The sequence below is a fragment of the Bos indicus x Bos taurus genome, chromosome 9 (genome assembly GCF_003369695.1).
Source record: "Bos indicus x Bos taurus breed Angus x Brahman F1 hybrid chromosome 9, Bos_hybrid_MaternalHap_v2.0, whole genome shotgun sequence".
Taxonomy (NCBI): domain Eukaryota; kingdom Metazoa; phylum Chordata; class Mammalia; order Artiodactyla; family Bovidae; genus Bos; species Bos indicus x Bos taurus.
Window position 1 is genome coordinate 30063312 of NC_040084.1, and position 21223 is coordinate 30084534.

Below are 21223 nucleotides of genomic sequence, written 5' to 3' on the forward strand. Positions count from 1 at the left end.
TTTTGTTATTGTACTAAGGGCACTTGTTTTGACTCTTCACACCAAGAATGGTGAGGTCGAAATGATTACAGCGCAAGAGAAATAGCTTTGTGAGCAATCTGTTTATAGAATTATCAAATTGGTCTTCAGTATTTAATGTTTCTATATTTTATTTTAGTTAGTATCCATTAGAATGTTGAATTATAAGATAGCTTTTGGTTATATTACAACTCTAGAATTTATGAAACAAAAGCTAATTTAAATGTCACTTCAAAAAGTCTTAAAATTTGATATTAAACTACTTCCTAAAGTCATCTGTCTTGCTTCTTTTTTAGGGTGATGAACCATATCCTTGGCCAATGTTTTCATCATACCCTTTACCAAACTGCTATTTGTCAGACTCTGTTACAAGAAGTACTGATCTAAAACAAGGTAAAGTATTTATTTTCAAGTGCCATGTTTTAGTGCTTTTTTTATACTTTGAAAAAAAGACAAAGTAATTTGAAGACATTAATACTATTTTTCTTTCAGTTTGTACATGTGGATAGATTTATGTCTATTCCTTTGTAAGTTTTCCTTATTTCACATATTCTTTACTAAACTAATATTTATATGATGCTGAATAATTCTTATCAGAACCTTTTTTTGCTTTTTTTAAAAGGGGAATTAGTGATTTTCAATGAATTAATTCTAGATATGTAGAAGTAGCCCACCAGGCTTCTCTGTTTCTGCGCATTCTCCAAGCAAGAGTACTAGAGTGGGTTGCCATGCCCTCCTCAGAACTTTATTCAACACATTAATTTTTTTTTATACTTGTGCCACATGTAACTCCTGTATGCTCAAGAATTGAAATAGAAATGTTATATAAATATAGTAAATAAAAAAATTTTAAATGTCAGCTATTCATGACCTTTTAGAGAACAGTCAAGTAATTAGACAATTGTATAGTATTACAGTGTGATAGGAACTAAGTAGAAAATGTGTAGCCTGCTAGGATAGTTCATAAAGCAGATGCTCTTCCAAAGAACATTAAGTTTAATGTAAGACATGAGGTAGGTGTTTTCTGGGTATTAAAAGAGCATTTTTGACAGGGACCAACAGTGAGACTAAAAGGAGAAAATTGAATTAAGAAGTATAAGTAGTTCAAGGATGTGTGAAATATGATATGTGAGGACAAGCGTGACCAGAGATAAGACTTAGGTAAGCCAAGTTTAATCATAAGGCCTAGATACCTCGAGTTCAGGTGTTTAGACCTTATCATAAGAGCAATAAAAAAATCAAGCAGTTTTTAGACTTGAGAATTCTAAGATGAAATATGAAGATATTAAACCATTAATTTGAAAAGTTAACTTTTGATATTAACATGATCTTTGCATTACCGTCACACTTGCATTGGAAAAAAAATAACGTATATAATTGATTTCACTGGGTTAGGTTCCACAGTTATTATTGACAAGTAAGACATTTTTCTTCTTTCATAAAGCCATTTACCTTTCCCTATGTTTACTTACCTTAAATCAATTAATAGAGGCCATCAACTGTTAAACATTTTAATTTCTTTCCAGTGTTTAATATATAGACTATGTGTCTCACAGTTGCACAGAGGCAAACATTCTATTTTTTTTTTTTTCTCTCTCTAGAGGATAGGGAAAGAGAACTCGAGGGAATTTTAAAAGCTTTTAATATTGTCTTTTACAATTTTGCCTCTGTGTTTTTCTGTTTGACCTAATTCACAGATGTGGGGTTAAGGTTAAGCATTTTTTAAGAAAAGACCCTTGAAAGAATATCGTTTTGGACTCTTCACACTGACTTGCATCTCTCAGTGAACCCAATCTTTTACTCTTATGTTTTTCTATGCTACTTTCAGTCTTTTAGCCAGTCTTAAATATTCTGACATTCTTTCTTTAGGTTTCATTATTTACTCATCTACTCATTCCTTTATTCAACATGGTTTGTGAGTGCTGATTATCAGTTACTTCACTAAGCCCTGGAGATAAGATGAGGTGTTAACACATGGTCTGTTCTCCCTGCTCCAACCCTTCAACCCTTTTCCTTGTCTGGAAATAACATTGGTATCTTTGCTAAGTTTCACTTGGAAACAAATATATCTTTTCTTTTGAACAGCAAATTGACTCATTATCCATCTTATTTTGTGACTGCCATATTAGGTAATTTGTTTCTTCAAAGTAGTTTGATAAAAAATATGCTTTATTTGAAACTGACCAAGGCAGACAAATCAGAAAATAAGATTAAATTGATAGTTCCCTGAGAAGCTCAGAGGACTATAACTTTATTCCCTGTTCTACTCTTATAAGTGATTTAGAAAGGGGAGTAATAATAGCTTCTCTCTCTAGCCCAGAAGATCACTTGCAGAACGGTTATTAACCTCTAGTGAGCCCACAGTGCTTCCAGGCAGCCACACGGTGTGTCCCCAGTTCAGGGCACTCTCCTAGTCTCCTAGATGACTTAGTTTCAAATCTTCTCATTCATCGACCCTTCCTCACCTCTTCCCAATCTTTCTGTCAGATAACTGTTTTCCTTTTTTTCCCCCCAAACTGAGGAAATAGAAGCTATCAGCTTCCATATACTCTTGATACATATTGGCTGACTCAGCTACATCTGTACCAATTTAGGTTTTGCATTACTATGAATGAAACTGCAAATATTGCTTAAAAAGGCCAGGTTCTTCAGTTGTGCAATACATTCCATCCTCTTTATCAGCAAAGATATTGCTTCTAACAGTTCTTCCGTTTTCCTTATTGTTTCTTCATGGGATTATGGGGTTAGGGGATGGGAGCTTGGTAGAGCTTTCCACTGTAGCTTTTCCATAAGCCAACCAGCATGCTATTAATTTTTCTATATTTAAAATATCTTCTTTTGAACTTACTTTCCCTCTCTACAATTCCATTTCTGTCCTCCCACTGCAAAATTCCTTCAAGGAATTGTCTAATTTTAGTATTGTAGTTATTCTCTTTCTGTGTTCTCTTGAATCCATCCACTTGAAAGCTAATCAGGCTTTCACCCCTGCCATTCTACCAGGGTTAAATCAGTGGGTCAGATCTCAGTACTCATCCTGTTACATTTAGCATTATCACTTAACATGTTTGATGCCTCTGCTTTTTGAAACATTTTCTTATTTGGCTTTCAGAAAGTACATTATCTGATTATTCCCCCCACCCCCTTGAATTTCTAGCAAATACTTCATCTTTGTCAGATCTTTCAGGTCTCTCCAAACTCTAAACTTTGGAGTGCCCCTCAGTTCTCAGTTGTCTTTTTGTGTGTGTGTGTGCATATTCTTTTGGGGATTTCATTTAGTCTTATGACTAAAATACTGTCCAATATACACAGATTTATATCTTTAACCTGTGTCTCTAGTTGACTCTGTACTCATATCTGTTCTTTGCTAGGGTGGTTAGTAAATATATCAAATATATCAAATTTAACAACTCTGAGATAAACTTCTGATACTCTTTCAAAATCTATTCCTTTGGTACATTTCCTCATTTTAGAAATGACAACTTTGTGCTTCCGTTTCTTTAGGCAATAAAGGTGAAAACTTTTTTTGACTCTTTTTCTCTTCAGAACCCACATTTGTGAGTGAGTGAAATCGCTGTCATGTCTGACTCTTTGCAACCTCATGGACTGTAGCCCTCCAGGATCCTCCATCCATGGGATTTTCCAGAATATCCATGGGATATTTCCATCCATGGGAATATCCAAAATCCTCCATCCATGGGAATTTCCAAAATATCCATGGGATATTTCCAAGAATACTGGAATGGGTTGCCATTTCCTTCTGCAGGGGATCTTCCTGACCCAGGGATCAAACTCAGGTCTCCCACATTGCAGGCTGACTCTTTACTGGCTGAGCCATTTCTGTCGCAAATGCTCTTGATTCTCCATATCTCAAACAAAACCACTTTTCATTCATCCACTACTCACTCTCATCTCTCACTGTACTGTTTTAGTAACCTGTTCAGTTTGTTAACACAGAAGCAAGAGTAATGCTGTTGAAATGTGGTTGGATTATTTTTACTCCTCTAACTAAAACCCTCTAATGACTTCCCTATAATCTGCAAGGCCCAATTCCTGTCACATGTCCTATTTTAGTTTAATACAATTTCAAGTCTCTTTATTTAATTTCATATTTTCCCACCGTACTGGGCAGCAACTTCTAGTTACCTTTCTGTTAGTGCTTAGAACCCAAGTGTTTGAATAAGACATTATTCTCAATTTTACAGCAATACTTAATACTTCCTACTAATGGTGGTCCTGACATTACTGTGATTCTGTTAAGCAGGACAGAATGATCTAGCCAGTCAGTGGATAGCCCAAGAGATACCACAGGAAGGGATTTTACATAGATACATTTTGAGTCAAATATGAATCATACTTATGTCATTCTGATATTGCAGATGTTTCACTGACCTTATACTTACAGAAGAACAGCAGAAAATGGGAGAGGATATCAGAAGCATGTCCAAATTTCGAAAGTACCTAAGGGAGTATACTGATAATGTCCCGGTAACCTCTGTGAGAATAATGGAGCCAGACATATTTCTAGCAGATTAGAACTAAGTTGAAAGTAATGTTCCTCGTCAAACACTATTCAATAAGTTGAACATAAATTATGCATTTAAGCTAGTAATTATGCATTTAAGCTGTTTAAGCTAGTAATACTTTAAGATACAAAGAGCTGTTTTAAAGGCAAGAGTTCATATACTTGCCATTTTGCTTTTTCAATTTGGAGGTAATGATTCACTGATTCTGATAGGTGTTGTTTTAGTCATTTGCACTGCAGTACTTTGAGATATCATATCATTGTTGTGGAAAAAAATCACTTTAGCTGTGTGCACATGCTGACATTCACCTAATTTGTCTCCCAACTTTTAGATTTATCCTCCTTGCTACAGTTAGCATTTCCTCATCTGTTAAATTGCCTCTTGTTAGTTGCTTGGCATCAGTGTTAGTTATTAGATGATTTATTTTCATCTGTAAATAAGAATCTTGAGGCACCATTTGGTTCAGTTATTTTTCTTTATACACATTTTTAGGGTCACCATATTAAAATGTAAAAGCCTTTAAAAAACTGATAAGTATTATTTATGTACATATGTCACATATGTGGTAATCATAAATCAACTTAAATGGAAATTTTTCTTCCAAAATATCATCTCTCTGTTATCTGAGAGTTGAGAAAAGTAGGAAGAAATGTGTTAGTATAGTAACTTATCGTTCCTGTGTAGAAGATAAGAAAGAGGGAAGGGAAGTTGGAGAAAGAATTGAGCAGTGGTTAAAACCAAATGCCAGTTAGCATGTCAGTGAACTCCTAGAGATTAACTCATGATTCCTTTCCTATATGAAACAGAAAGACTGAGACACCTAAGGAAAAGACACCTAAGGAAAATTCCAATCCCACAGAAAGGCAATGCTAAAGAATGCTCAAACTACTGCACAATTGCACTCATCTCGCGCGCTAGTAAAGTAATGCTCAAATTTCTCCAAGTCAGGCTTCAGCAATACGTGAACTGTGAACTTCCAGATGTTCAAGCTGGTTTTAGAAAAGGCAGAGGAACCAGAGATCAAATTGCCAACATCTGCTGGATCATCAAAAAAGCAAGAGTTCCAGAAAAACATCTATTTCTGCTTTACTAACTAAGCCAAAGCCTTTGACTGTGTGGATCACAATAAACTGTGGAAAATTCTGAAAGAGATGGGAATACCAGACCACCTGACCTGCCTCTTGAGACACCTATATGTAGGTCAGGAGGCAACAGTTAGAACTGGACATGGAACAACAGACTGGTCCAAATAGGAAAAGGAGTACGTCAAGGCTGTATATTGTCACCCTGCTTATTTAACTTCTATGCAGAGTACATCATGAGAAATGCTGGGATGGAAAAAGCACAAGCTGGAATCAAGATTGCCGGGAGAAATGTCAATCACCTCAGATATGCAGATGACACCACCCTTATGGCAGAAAGTGAAGAGGAACTAAAAAGCCTCTTGATGAAAGTGAAAGAGGAGAGTGAAAAAGTTGGCTTAAAGCTCAACATTCAGAAAACGAAGATCATGGCATCTGGCCCCATCACTTCATGGGAAATAGATGGGGAAACAGTGGGAAGTGTCAGACTTTATTTTTTGGGCTCCAAAATCACTGCAGATGGTGATTGCAACCATGAAATTAAAAGACGCTTACTCCTTCGGAGGAAAGTTATGACCAACCTAGGTAGCATATTCAAAAGCAGAGACATTACTTTGTCAACAAAGGTCTGTCTAGACAAGGCTATGGTTTTTCCTGTGGTCATGTATGGATGTGAGAGTTGGACTGTGAAGAAGGCTGAGTGCCGAAAAATTGATGCTTTTGAACTGTGGTGCTGGAGAAGACTCTTGCAAGTCCCTTGGACTGCAAGGAGATCCAACCAGTCCATCCTAAAGGAGATCAGTCCTGGGTGTTCATTGGAAGGACTGATGCTGAAGCTGAAACTCTAACACTTTGGCTACCTGATGTGAAGAGTTGACTCATTGGAAAAGACCCTGATGCTTGGAGGGGTTGGGGGCAGGAAGAGAAGGGGACGACAGAGGATGAGATGGCTGGATGGCATCACCGACTCGATGCACATGAATTTGGGTGAACTCTGGGAGTTGGTGGACAGGGAGGCCTGGCATGCTGCGATTCATGGGATCACAAAGAGTCGGACATGACTGAGTGAGTGAACTGAACTGAAGCTAAAATTAGGTTTCCCAGGAGTTATTAATTACATCACTAATCAGAGAGTGTGCTCTTCAGTGTTCTATTTTGGTGTGTTCAGGATGGGGACTTCTTTCTTTTAGGAGGAAGGGAAATTCAGTACTTCCATACTGAGAAATAAAAATGCCTTGAGTTGGGTAGCACACTCTGGTCATTGGAAAGACATAACTTAATAAAATGAGAAACAAGCTCTCTTACTTCCCTTTCTAGCATCTTCCATTCACTTTATTTTTTATTTTATAAAGTTTATTCAGGCTGAATTATAAAAAACAGCAATCTAATTCATGCCTATATCCTATCTACCTTATTACTGTAGAATTTCCATCTTTATCAAGAAATCACTCAGAAATACATTTACTTTGTTGGGGCGGATATCTTCAAAGTAGAAAATATGTTGTTTTGTCATGGGCTTTATGTTTCTCATATCCCTAACAGGGCCAGCAGAAGCATAGCATCGATTCACAAGGTCATTGATGGCCAGGCTGTTGGGAGTGATTGCTTTTATTTGATCTTAGAAATTCAAATAGCTAGTCATTGAAAGCCTCAAGCATATTAGTAACTCCTGATGCAAGTAAACTTATGAATGTTCTGAAGTAAAAATGAGCTTAAGAGAAAAAGAAGAATAGGATGACTTATAATAGCAACTACATTTTAATAAAAGAATGAAAATTGCCAAATTAACAAATGAGTAGGTTGGATTGCTTTTATTTCTAGTCTGATAAGTTATGTAAGATTTAGGATTACTGCTCTTCCTCCAATCAACCAAAAATAGAATCCCATGAGAAAAACAAAGTGCTTTGAAAAATAATATGTACTACATAAAATATAATGCAGCATGATGACAGGTATTGTTTGTTCTGATTTTGAAAGTCTTTGTATTATGTCTTACACATATAGGTAGACTATAAATATTTTTTGGTGATGAATTCTCCTTTTTATCAAATATTTATCTAGGCTTTTATGTCAAGTTAGGCACTTTCTCATTTTTTTTTCTTTCTGTATTGTTTCTACCCTTGGAATTAAAATTTATTTTCTGCAGATAAAAGGTAAATGGCTTTTGTTTGGCATCATCCTGTTAACTGAGAGAATAGGAAAATATGATTATGGATCCTTTCCAATGTCATAAATCTTGAGCTGTAGTTGTTGAGATACTTAGCTTAAAAATCAGAGTAAGTGTTTTCTTTTGAATTGTAAAACTCTTCATGTACTTCTTGATGTTTGAAACAAACATCAGTAGCAACTAGCAGAAATAAATCACCTGCTAGTTTAGGTGCAAGTGATAAGGGAGAACTAATTGCTCTTTTTTAAAAAATGCTTCACTGATACCTCCTATAGTACATGGTTAATTATCACATATTAAAATGAAAAGTGATATGATAATTCTAAAGTGAAGTATAATCTGTATAAAATATAGATGTCATATGTTTAAGAACTCACAGTTCAAACCAAATAGTGTAAGAATTTAGATACTCTCACGTTTAGAAATGTAGGGAGAACTAATATAGAGAATTTAAGCATCTTTTCAGTTACTTGGAGACTACTCCGGAGTCTTTCCTTAAATATTGTAAATATTAAGAATAAAGTGGCATAGCTATATTAATCTACATGGAAGAAGAAAAGATAAGCAAAAACACAAATTGGAAGCAAATATTTCACAGATAAGCTTCAGTCTAATAGATGGGTGACTTTCCAAATTAAGCCTAGGAATCTGTTGCAAGTTAATTTATTAAATCTTCCATTTATTTTGTTTCTTTTATAGCAGCTGTTTGTGATACTCTGTATGAAATGGGCATTCATAAAGAAGTATTAAAAGTTTTTTGCATAGATTTTCTTTGCATTTATATTGGGCTTACATTTTTCTTGTCCTTGAAATGGAGGTTCTTTCTTTTTACATTATCTGTGATGATAAGTATAATCTTTCCTTCTATATAGTAATCTTTTGAGAAACCAATTATACAATATCATCAAGTATGAAAAGATTATAGTACTTACCGTAGCAAGGAATTTCAGGGTTTAGATATGAACTATTATCAGTTGTAATTGAATTTTGTAAACATGAAACTTGATGTTTCCTATTTTCCTCAGTGGTAGTAAGTGGGTTGGGTAAAAAGTGCTTATTGCCAGAGAGAACTGTCCTGTGCACTGAACAATTTTTTTTAGCAGCTTTCATGGTCTCTGCTCACTAGATTCGCATAGAAGTCTCTATTTGCACCCACCCCTCCCAGCCAGGAATGTCTGTAGACATTACTGAAAGACAGGGAGCAAAACTTAGCCCATTTGAGAACTATAGCTGTAGATTTGCTTTTGCATTCTAGCACTTCATACAGATAGACTCACGTAAGATACTTTATTTGTGCTTGATTTCTTTAAGCATAATGAGTTGAAGATTCATCTAGTTTGTTACATGTACCATTTGTGTGTACCATTTTACTCAGGAGGATTCCAGTATAGATTAACTACAGTTTGAATTAATATCACTTTTTGTTTATATTTTCTTAGAATTCTTAAAAACAACTGCATTAAAATTTTTACCTGGTAATTGTATCACCAAGGTCCTTTCTGTGTCTTTATATTTATTGATTCAACTACAGGTTAGTAATTTTTAATTGAATATTCAGCATTACTAATTTTACATAGTTAAGTGCTAGATTTTGTTTTCTTTAAAGATTAGTGGACATTTTGGGCCATGCAGTCAAGTTATTTGTGAAATCAGTTTGATCATTCAGGGCTTTCATTTTTTTTGTTAGGGTGAGTGTAAAGTTGTCTTTGTGTGTATGTGTGTGCTTAGTCGCTCAGTTGTATCTGACTATGTATGACCCCATGGACTGTTGTCCACCAGGCTTCTCTGCTCATGGAATTCTCCAGGCAAGAATACTGGAATGGGTTGCCATTTCCTACTCTGGGGGATATTCCCAACCCAAGGATCAAACCCACGTCTCCTGCATTGGCAAACAGAGTCTTTACCAGTGCACCACCTGGGCAGCCCCATGTCTTTACTTTAAGGCTAATTTAACTCTTTTACAAAAGTTTGGCTCTTTTGGTCTGTAGAACTCTGTAGTTGAGGAGGACTCTTCATAATCTTTCTGTAACTTGGACATCTCCTCACCATATGTATACTCTGAGAATTGTTCATGTTCTCTGCCCAGTCTTGTGGAGCTTCTCTTCATCTGCACAGCCAATTCTTTGCAACTACCTTGACAAAAACTTACACAGATTTCTGGAGTTCTTTCTTTCTTCTTCCTCTTCCACAAATTTTAGTCTCCTCAGTCTCTCTGCAGTGTGACTTCTGTCTCTTTAACTCAATGCCCCACTTCCTGCATATGATGTTGAAAGTAATTCTAGAAAAAACCAGGGCCCAGTTGTAAAGGTACCTTGTTAGTTTCCCTTTTCTCAGACATAATAGTCCTATACTGCCTATTGTTGACCAGTGTCTGAAAACAGTGTTGTGATGTATTTTAACCATTTCTTGAGTTATTTATGGCAGGAAGGCAAGTATATTTCCAGTTTCTCCATCATGACCAGAAACAAAACTATGGTTTTTAAATTTTTTATGTGACTATAAACAAAGAAATTTTGGTAAACATTAAAATTTTATGTATCGTTCAGGTTTGTTCTACTCCCAAAATCACTGATTTAGAATTGTTGTGTTCCTATGATACCATTCCTGTAATTCCATTTCTCCTTGCCTCATTAGGGCTTTTGCTAGAGTAAAGTTACTGGCCTCTCTTTGGACTTCCTCACTAATTAAGCACTAAGGTAGGAAGGAAAAATGTTTGATAGGTGAATTTTGCAGAAGGAATGAAAAATCTTGAATTAGACTACTTAAAGGCTGTATTTCCAAGTTAGCCTATCTTTTTATTAATTTTTATTTAAACCAGTTTTTTTTTTTTTTTTTTTTTCAGTTAGCGTTATACTCAGCTTTCCTAACAAGAGCAATCAGGAGAGACCTTTGGTTGTCTCATTACTGTCTGTGATTGAATATATTTTTTCAGTGCAGGGGAGAGATTTGTTAAGTCCATGTGGTAGGAGATCCAAGTTAAGGTGCTTAATTTAGCTGTTATGGTACTAGCACTGATACTTTGAACTCCATTTATCTCCTGCTGTCTGCTTTTCATTTGGTTCCAGATTTGGAGGGAGGAAATAAAGGAATTGTTTTCCTCAAGCTTGTTAACATTACAGATACAAATTTTCAGTAAACATATCAAATCACTAAATATTATTAGCTGTGATATATTCACATTGAAGAGCTCACATTCCCACTGAGAGCTGGGGGAAACCATAACTAGAAGTTATGAGGATACAAAGTTATCTCTCTAGGAGTCTTCTAGGCAGTCTATCTCCAGCTCAGCATTTGTTAATTGCCTCAAATCAAATTTCCAGGTACTAAATTGGGACTTTCAGCCTTTCTCCCAGTTGGTAGGTGCAGATGCATAACACATTTACTGCTTCAGGACTGTTTACAGTCTAGTGGCTGTGCTCTTTTCCTTGGATGGAGATGCGAGAGCAAAATAGAATAGCAAATGTGAAAGGAAAGTGACAGGAGAGCAAGAAGAGGGTGTGAGCAGGAGGGAAGAAGAAAAGACAACAGGATTTTTAAATAGCAAGTAATTTACAAAAGAGCTTTATGGACATTTACGCCTTGAGGGATGGTGGTGGTTATGAAAGACAGGGTCTTTCATGGATAGAAAGAACTGACACAGAAAGAAACAAAGATGAAAAACTGCTTTTGTCTTTTCAGTCATGTACCACTAGTGATTTTTTATAGAAGTATAACTGACTCTTACATGTTATATTAGTTTCAGGTTTACAACATAGTGCTTCAGTATTTTTATAGATAACCCAAGTAAGACGGTAGGTGTTGCGAGAGGGCATAAGAGGGCAGACGCACTGAAAACATAATCACAGAAAAATATCCAGTCTGATCACACAGACCACAGCCTTGTCTAACTCAATGTTACCCATGCCGTGTGGGGCCACCTAAGATGGGAGGATCATGGTGGAGAGATCTGACAGAATGTGGTCCACTGGAGAAGGGAATGACAAACCACTTCAGTATTCTTGCCTTGAGAAACCCATGAACAGTCTGAAAAGGCAAAATGATAGGATACTGAAAGATGAACTCCCCAGGTCGGTAGGTGCCCAATATGCTACTGGAGATCAGTAGAGAAATAACTCCAGAAAGAATGAAGGGATGGAGCCAAAACAAAAACAATACCCAGTTGTGAATGTGACTGGTGATAGAAGCAAAGTCCAATGCTGTAAAGAGCACTATTGCATAGGAACCTGGAATGTCAGGTCCATGAATCAAGGCAAATTGGAAGTGGTCAAACAGGAGATGGCAAGAGTGAACATCGACATTCCTAGGAATCAGCGAACTAAAATGGACTGGAATGGGTGAATCTAACTCAGATGACCGTTATATCTACTACTGCTGGCAGGAATCCCTTAGAAGAACTGGAGTAGCCATCATGGTCAACAAAAGAGTCCGAAATGCAGTACTTGGATGCAATTTCAAAAACAACAGAATGATCTCTGTTCGTTTCCAAGGCAAACCATTCAATATCACGGTGATCCAAGCCTATGCCCTAACCAGTAATGCTGAGGAAGCTGAAGTTGAATGGTTCTATGAAGACCTACAAGACCTTTTAGAACTAACACCCAAAAAAGATGTCCTTTTCATTATAGGGAACTGGAATGCAAAAGTAGGAAGTCAAGAAACACCTGGAGTAACAGGCAAATTTGGCCTTGGAATACAGAATGAAGCAGGGCAAAGGCTAATAGAGTTTTGCCAAGAGAACGCACTGGTCATAGCAAACACCCTCTTCCAACAACACAAGAGAAGACTCTACACATGGACATCACCAGATGGTCAACACTGAAATCAGATTGATTATATTCTTAGCAGCCAACGATGGAGAAGCTCTATACAGTCAGCAAAAACAAGACCGGGAGCTGACTGTGGCTCAGATCATGAACTCCTTATTGCCAAATTTAGACTTAAATTGAAGAAAGTAGGGAAAACCACTAGACCATTCAGGTCTGACCTAAATCAAATCCCTTATATTTATACAGTGGAAGTGAGAAGTAGATTTAAGGGACTAGATCTAATAGAGTGCCTGATGAACTATGGATGGAGATTTATGACACTGTACAGGAGACAGGAATCAAGACCATCTCCAAGAAAAAGAAATGCAAAAAAGCAAAATGGCTGTATGAGGAGGCCTTACAAATACCCGTGAAAAGAAGAGAAACGAAAAGCAAAGGAGAAAAAGATATAAGCATCTGAATGCAGAGTTCCAAAGAATAGCAAAGAGAGATAAGAAAGCCTTCCTCAGCAATCAATGCAAAGAAATAGAGGAAAACAACAGAACAGGAAAGACTAGAGATCTCTCCAAGAAAATTAGAGATACCAAGGGAACATTTCATGCAAAGATGGGCTCGATAAAGGACAGAAATGGTATGGACCTAACAGAAGCAGAAGATATTAAGAAGAGGAGGCAAGAATACACAGAACTGTACAAAAAAGATCTTCACAACCCAGATAATCACGATGGTGTGATCACTGACCTAGAGCCAGACATCCTGGAATGTGAAGTCAAGTGGGCCTTAGAAAGCATCACTACAAACAAAGCTAGTGGAGGTGATGGAATTCTAGTTGAGCTATTTCAAATCCTGAAAGATGATGCTGTGAAAGTGCTGCACTCAATATGCCAGAAAATTTGGAAAACTCAGCAGTGGCCACAGGACTGGAAAAGGTCAGTTTTCATTTCAATCCCAAAGAAAGGCAATACCAAAGAATGCTCAAACTACAACACAATTGCACTCATCTCACACGCTAGTAAAGTAATGCTCAAAATTCTCCAAGCCAGTCTTCAGCAGTACATGAACCGTGAACTTCCAGATGTGCAAGCTGGTTTTAGAAAAGGCAGAGGAACCAGAGATCAAATTGCCAACATCTGCTGGATCATGGAAAAAGCAAGAGAGTTCCAAAAAAACATCTATTTCTGCTTTATTGACTATGCCAAAGCCTTTGACTGTGTGGGTCACAATAAAGTGTGTAAAATTCTGAAAGAGATGGGAATACCAGACCACCTGATCTGCCTCTTGAGAAATTTGTATGCAGGTCAGGAAGCAACGGTCAGAACTGGACATGGAACAGACTGGTTCCAAATAGGAAAAGGAGTTCTTCAAGGCTGTATATTGTCACCCTCCTTATTTAACTTATATGCAGAGTACATCATGAAAAATGCTGGGCTGGAAGAAGCACAAGCTGCAATCAAGATTGCTGGGAGAAATATCAATAACCTCAGACATGCAGATGACACCACCCTTATGGCAGAAAGTGAAGAGGAACTAAAAAGCCTCTTGATGAAAGTGAAAGAGGAGAGTGAAAAAGTTCGCCTAAAGCTCAACATTTTGAAAACTAAGGTCATGGCATCTGGTCCCATCACTTCATGGGAAATAGATGGGGAAACAGTGGAAACAGTGTCAGACTTTGTTCCAAAATCACTGTAGATGGTGATTGCAGCCATGAAATTAAAAGATGCTTACTCCTTGGAAGGAAAGTTATGACCAACCTAGGTAGCATATTAAAAAGCAGAGACATTACTTTGCCAACAAAGGTTTGTCTAGTCAAGGCTGTTGTTTTTCTATTGGTCATGTATGGATGTGAGAGTTGGACTGTGAAGACAGCTAAGTGCCGAAGAATTGATGCTTTTCAATTGTGATGTTGGAGAAGACTCTTGCGAGTCCCTTGGACTGCAAGGACATCCAACCAGTCCATTCTAAAGGAGATGATCTTGGGTGTTCATTGGAAGGACTGATGCTAAAGCTGAAATTCCAATACTTTGGCCACCTCATGTAAAGAGTTGACTCATTGGAAAAGACTCTGATGCTGGGAGGGATTGGGAGCAGGAGGAGAAGGGGACGACAGAGGATGAGATGGCTGGATGGCGTCACCGACTCGATGGACATGAGTTCGAGTGAACTCCGGGAGCTGGTGATGGACAGGGAGGCCTGGCGTCCTGCAATTCATGGGTTCGCAAAGAGTTGGACACGATTGAGCGACTGAACTAACTGAACTGAACTGATACTCCATATAGGACCTCCTTGGTGGCTCAGATGGTAAAGCGTCTGTCTACAGTGCTTGAAACCCAGGTTCGATCCCTGGGTAGGGAAGATCCCTGGAGACATATAAAGTTTTTTTTATAAGATCAAGACTGCATTCTGTGTGCTATAATTATATCCTTGTATCTTACTTTATACTTATGGAGTGGGGCTAGATAGGTAAAGGGGATTAAGAGGTACAAATAATTAGTGAATCTTAGTAGATTCTGGATAGTTTGTTCTTGGGGAATAAATAATGTAGATATTCTAAATGGAAAGTATAAAAATTCCATTTAATGCTGTTCAGTTGTCTTTTACCTAACATATCAAGATGCATTTAACATTAATACTCTGCTGTTAAAATAATTTCCAACAAAATTATCAGCTATGATATTTCTTGTTTAAAGGTTTTGAGTTTTTATTAAAAATAATAATTTTCTCCTTTGACTAAATCAGTTTCATTTTTCTCTAGATATCGCCTCTGATTGAGGCCACTTATGGAATATTATAGGATCATTTTGTTCTTGATATTTAAAGAGAATATGTTAGATTACTACTAAGTATCAGAATTATACATTCTTCCAACAGAACAGTTCTTTCTGGTTTATATGTATATTTATGAGTGTGCATATATTTGATACATTTGTATACTCATGTGCATGCATGCTAAATCACTTCATTCATGTCCAACTCTTTGCAACCCCATGTGCTATAGCCCACCAAGCTCCTCTGTCCATGGGATTCTCCATGAAAGAACACTGGAGTGGGTTGCCATTTCCTTCTCCAGGAGGTCTTCTCAACCGAGGGATTGAACCCACATCTGTTATGTCTCCTGCATTTGCAGGTGGATTCTTTACCACCAGTGCCCCCTGGGAAGCCCCTTGTATATTCATAATGTTTGTACAAAAGAATATTTCTGTAGTTTTGATATGAGAAGGCTTTTCTGGTGACCTAAGTGTCAAATGTGAAAATACTTACGTGAATTATGATTTGTACAATCAATCATATAATTTTGTATATGATAACCATGAGGATTGAGTGAGGATATGTAGCTGCTTTTTTAGGGCTAAATAAAACCAGCTTAGATCATTGGAATGATATGTATTAATATATATTGATTATACTCAGTTATACTCCTGTCTGTTTATGCACAAATACACACACATGTAAGTTTTATGAGGGCCAGTGACCTTGTCTGTCTAGATTGTTATAGCCATATAGGAATTCCATGCATGTTTATTGAATGTGTTTTTACAAAAATTAGATGGAAAAATAAAATAGCTTAGTATGGTAAAAAGTTTAATTTTTTAAAAATTCTTAAGAATAAGGACTTACTTTCTTTATTATAATTGTATTCATTTCAAAGGACCAGGAGTTGGTTGAAATCCTCTTTAATATTAAGTTGAATACTGATATTTTCTTGGTGGAGTTCATTAGCCCTTTGCTGCTGCTGCTAAGTTGCTTCAGTCGTGTCCGACTCTGTGCGACCCCAGAGATGGCAGCCCACCAGGCTCTGCCATCCCTGGGATTCTCCAGGCAAGAACACTGGAGTGGGTTGCCATTTCCTTCTCCAGTGCATGAAAGTGAAAAGTGAAAGTGAAGTCACTCAGTCGTGTCCAACTCTAGCGATCCCATGGACTGCAGCCCACCAGGCTCCTCCGTCCATGGGATTTTCCATTAGCCCCTTAGGTGGCTATATTTTGTAGTGTTCCAAACCATGTCTTTGGGCAGAAGCAATCAGGACTTTGACTTTATATGTGGAAAATGTTCTTGTTCCTCTTTCCTCAAAATCTCCTTCAAGGAAAGTGGTAAAGTGTATGAGTTCATGTGACTGTCTATCCCCCAACCCTCTGCTCTTCTACAAAGAAATTATTTTTTTCCTCCCCTTTGAATTTTTACATATATGTGTGAGTAAATAGTATATATGCTTATATGTATACATACTTATATATCCTTTTTAAATGACACCTAAATCTTCAATATATTTATAGATGTTTTCTAATGAAAAATCTGATGGGAATACAATTAAAATGGAAGATGGAAAAATCTCATGAGAATAAAAGGAAAAGAAAATTAATATTGCCATATTCATAAAATTGCTAAGAAAGAAGAAAAGTTATATTTTAGCAATAGGTGCTCTTTTACCGAGACTTACCAGGTAACTCAGTGGTAAAAGAATCCACCTGCCAGTGCAAGAGACATAGGAGACATTGGTTCCATGCCTGGGTCAGGAAAACCCTGGAGGAGGCAGTGGCAACTTGTCCCAGTATTCTTGCGTGGAGAATCCCATGGACAGAGGAGCCTGGTGGGCCGCAGTCCAAAGGGTTGCAAAGAGTTGAACTAAGCACGTGCATGCATGCTTTTTCAGCATGATTCATTTTCAGCATAGTTTTTTTTCTTTTACCAAAAAGAGGAAATAAATAACTGAGTAAAGATTGTCTACATTTATGCTTTCTTTTTGCTTTAAAGAAATGAATAAAACTGCACCTGAATGTACATGAAGAATTAGTATAATGTTTATATCAGTCTCTGTAGTGAAATCTTTCAAGCTTTGCACTGTGTATTAAATCAAATACTCAGTAATGAATAATATTTGTGTAAGAAAGAGTAATAGTTATAAATCAGTCCATTTTATGAGTTTTTGATAAACATGGTGATAGTAGTTTGATGGTGTAAGATATAATTACAGAAAAATGTCTGTTTCCTTTTGAAACCCATATAAAATACTTTTTCTGGAACTTATAACTGTTTACATTATTAGCATTAATACTTGTTTTTAAGTGTATCTAACATGTTTTGTTAAAATAATATAACATCTTTCTTATTAGACAATGATCTTGGCAAACTTTTATTGCGCTTCAAAATGTCTGATAAACAAACTGCATGGATAGAAAACTGCCGAAGACAATTCTGCAAAATAATGAAGGCCAAACCCGATATAATCAGTGGAGGTGGTGAGTATTTTTTAATTTTTGTGGGCTTTTTTTGGCTTGAAAAGTTTATTAACAGAAACTGTGGTTTCCTGAAGACTAATACTGGCATATCTAGAATACATAACATTAGTTCCAGAAGTCCATTGGCTTCTGGGAAATCTGTGATCCTAGAGAACAGAAATTAAAATTTGAGAAACTATGTGATTTTTTAAAAAATACTATCTCAGAGGTCTTGTTAAGCTAAATCTACCTTGCCTAGATAATAGTTTGCTTGATTTCAGCAGCTTTCACCTGACTATACTATACTGTTTTGGAACTTTATTGAATGTTTTGACATATTTTGAAACTCTGCCACATCTATCCAAATAAATTTAGTGACTCCTAAGGAGATTTGGTGGATGGTGTAGGGTTGAGGGGCATGGGGTGAGGGGATAGGTATGTTTTCTAGACGACTAAGCAACTTGTTTTATACTCAGATTTTATATGTGTGCTTGGTTTTGTAAACTCACCTTGTTTTAATTAACATTATCTTGAATAAAGATACTGCAACAAATAAGTTTTAATGTCAATATAAGCTAGATTTCTTGAAAGCTGTAATTTAAAAATAATTGTCCTATTTATCAGTCATGCTTTATGGTTCTTATGTTTGTATTAGATGCTATAAAATTAAAAATGGGAAATAAAAATAAGTTTATATTTTGTTGGAGAAATTATATTTTTAGGGCAAGAAAATCAAACATTATTCTCCAAAATTGTAGTGTAAAATGAGCAGTTCAACTGTTTTAGACCCTCCCAAATACCTTAAAAATTGCTATTAGAAATGTGTGTGTGTATATATATATATGTTTATATCTGGTTGCATAACAGAAAATACTTAAAATAGGTTTTGCAAATGCCAAAAGGTACAGAACAAAATGAGAAAACAGCAGCTTGGTATATTATTTAAACACAGTAACTAAAGCTACTGTTTTCTCATTTTGTTCTGTACCTTTTGGCATTTGCAAAACCTATTTTAAGTATTTTCTGTTATGCAACCAGAGATAAACATATATATATATATATATATATCTAATAGCCATTTTTAAGGTCTTTGGGAGGGTCTAAAACAGTTGAACTGCTCATTTTACAGTAAAATTCTGGAGAATAATTGCACTCATCTCACACGCTAGTAAAGTAATGCTCAAAATTCTCCAAGCCAGGCTTCAGCAATACGTGAACCGTGAACTTCCAGATGTTCAAGCTGGTTTTAGAAAAGGCAGAGGAACCAGAGATCAAATTGCCAACATCCGCTGGATCATCGAAAAAGCAAGAGTTCCAGAAAAACATCTATTTCTGCTTTATTGACTGTGCCAAAGCCTTTGACTGTGTGGATCACAATAAACTGTGGAAAATTCTGAAAGAGATGGGAATACCACACCACCTGACCTGCCTCTTGAGAAACCTATACGCAGGTTAGGAAGCAACAGTTAGAACTGGACATGGAACAACAGACTGGTTCCAAATAGGAAAAGGAGTACGTCAAGGCTGTGTATTGTCACCCTGCTTATTTAACTTATATGCAGAGTACATCATGAGAAATGCTGGGTTGGAAGAAGCACAAGCTGTAATCAAGATTGCCAGGAGATGCAGATGACACCATCCTTATGGCAGAAAGTGAAAGAGCCTCTTGATGAAAGTGAAAGTGGAGAGTGAAAAAGTTGGCTTAAAGCTCAACATTCAGAAAACCAAGGTCATGGCATCTGGTCCCATCACTTCATGGCAAATAGATGGGGAAACAGTGGAAACGGTGACCGACTTTATTTTTGGGGGCTCCCAAATCACTGCAGATGGTGACTACAGCCATGAAGTTAAAAGATGCTTGCTCCTTGGAAGGAAACCTAGACCAACCTAGACAGCATATTAAAAAGCAGAGATATCACTTTGCCAACAAAGGTCCATCTAGTCAAGGCTATGGTTTTTCCAGTAGTCATGTATGAATTTGAGAGTTGGACTATAAAGAAAGCTGACCGCCAAAAATTGATGCTTTTGAACTGTGGTGTTAGAGAAGACTCTTGAGAGTCCCTTGGACTGCAAGGGGTTCCAACCAGTCCATCCTAAAGGAGATCAGTCCTGGGTGTTCATTGGAAGGAATGATGCTGAAGCTGAAACTCCAGTACTTTGGCCACCTCATGCGAAGGGTTGACTCACTGGAAAAGACTCTGATGCTTGGAGGGATTGGGGGCAGGAGGAGAAGGGGACGACAGAGGATGAGATGGCTGGATGGCATCACCGATTCGATGGACATGGGTTTGGGTGGACTCCGGAAGTTGGTGATGGACAGGGAGGCATGGCATGCTGCGCTCCATGGGGTTACAGAGTCAGGTATGACTGAGCGACTGAACTGAACTGAACTGAAAGGTATAGTTTTCTAAATTCCTTTCTTACAGGGATAGTGACAAGACAAAAGAGAAATCACCTCTTCAGTTCTATTCACAACTCTGAAGAAACAGGATAAAGGAGCAGAACATTATCATTAAAACTGTGTTCTGTTTGGAATCTTGGGGCACCTCCCACAAGTCTTGGTCTTAATTATACATTACTCTGATACTGTGTCCATCATTAGATTTTGAGCTACTTTTAAAAATAGATCTTAACCTCTCTGCCCAGCAAGGTCTAGTTCGTTACATAAAATTCAGTTACGCTTCACAGCAACTTTATAAGATAGTCTGCATTTTATGGATAAGGAAACAAAGGCCTGGAAATTTTAGGTAATGAGCTCAGTCCACATCTTAGATGAAGAAGTTAACCCAACAATCTGACACTGAAACCACGCTCAGTATCAGTGTACAGTAGTCCACTGCACGTTCTCTTTAACACCTAATGTTTTGCACATGGGAGGCAAACGTTTATTAAATAAACCCAGGTGAGCATAATACTAATGAGATGGAAGATGAAAAATATTTTTAATATCTCCAATCTCATAGCATAGTTTTCTTTTTATAAGCTAAAACTTGGACTAGTTGGGAGGGTAAGCTCAAGGGAGAAACACTAAATAAATACATGCTTTTGTAAGGCAAGCATGCTTATTTATTTGTCTGTGTTCATGCACGTGTACAGACTGACTCTATAATGTGATTCAATTTGGGTTTTAAATATAAGCAATCTACAGTTATCAAGAACCAAAGATTTTTGAATTATCATTACTTATGCTGCAGTTTCTCCCCAAAATCTCTATATAAAACCCTGCAGTACTCAATGAATACCATGTACCTCCATTAATATTTTTCATAATTATGATAATGAGTGAATGAATGTCTTAAATTCTATACTCCAAATCCAAAAGGAGATAGACAAAAGAAATTCAGTTAACAAGAACTTAGTGAGAACCTACTTGTTGACTCCCTGTCCTGCTCCCTGCTATGGGCAGCTACTCTCCTTTTGTTGGTAAAAATAAGGAAGGAGAGAGCAAACTATC

The 21223-nt window shown here is 36.9% G+C and overlaps 1 protein-coding gene across 3 annotated transcripts in view; it reads left to right on the top strand.

Annotated features, from left to right (window-relative positions):
- The window catches only part of TBC1D32 (TBC1 domain family member 32), a 205515-nt gene that overhangs the window by 128596 nt on the left and 55696 nt on the right, over window positions 1–21223 (top strand). For all 3 annotated transcript variants that reach the window (XM_027551099.1, XM_027551101.1, XM_027551100.1), the window contains 2 exons: window positions 315–411; window positions 17665–17790. In XM_027551099.1, coding sequence (XP_027406900.1) covers window positions 315–411; window positions 17665–17790 — 223 coding nt within the window. The remainder of the gene's footprint in view (window positions 1–314; window positions 412–17664; window positions 17791–21223) is intronic.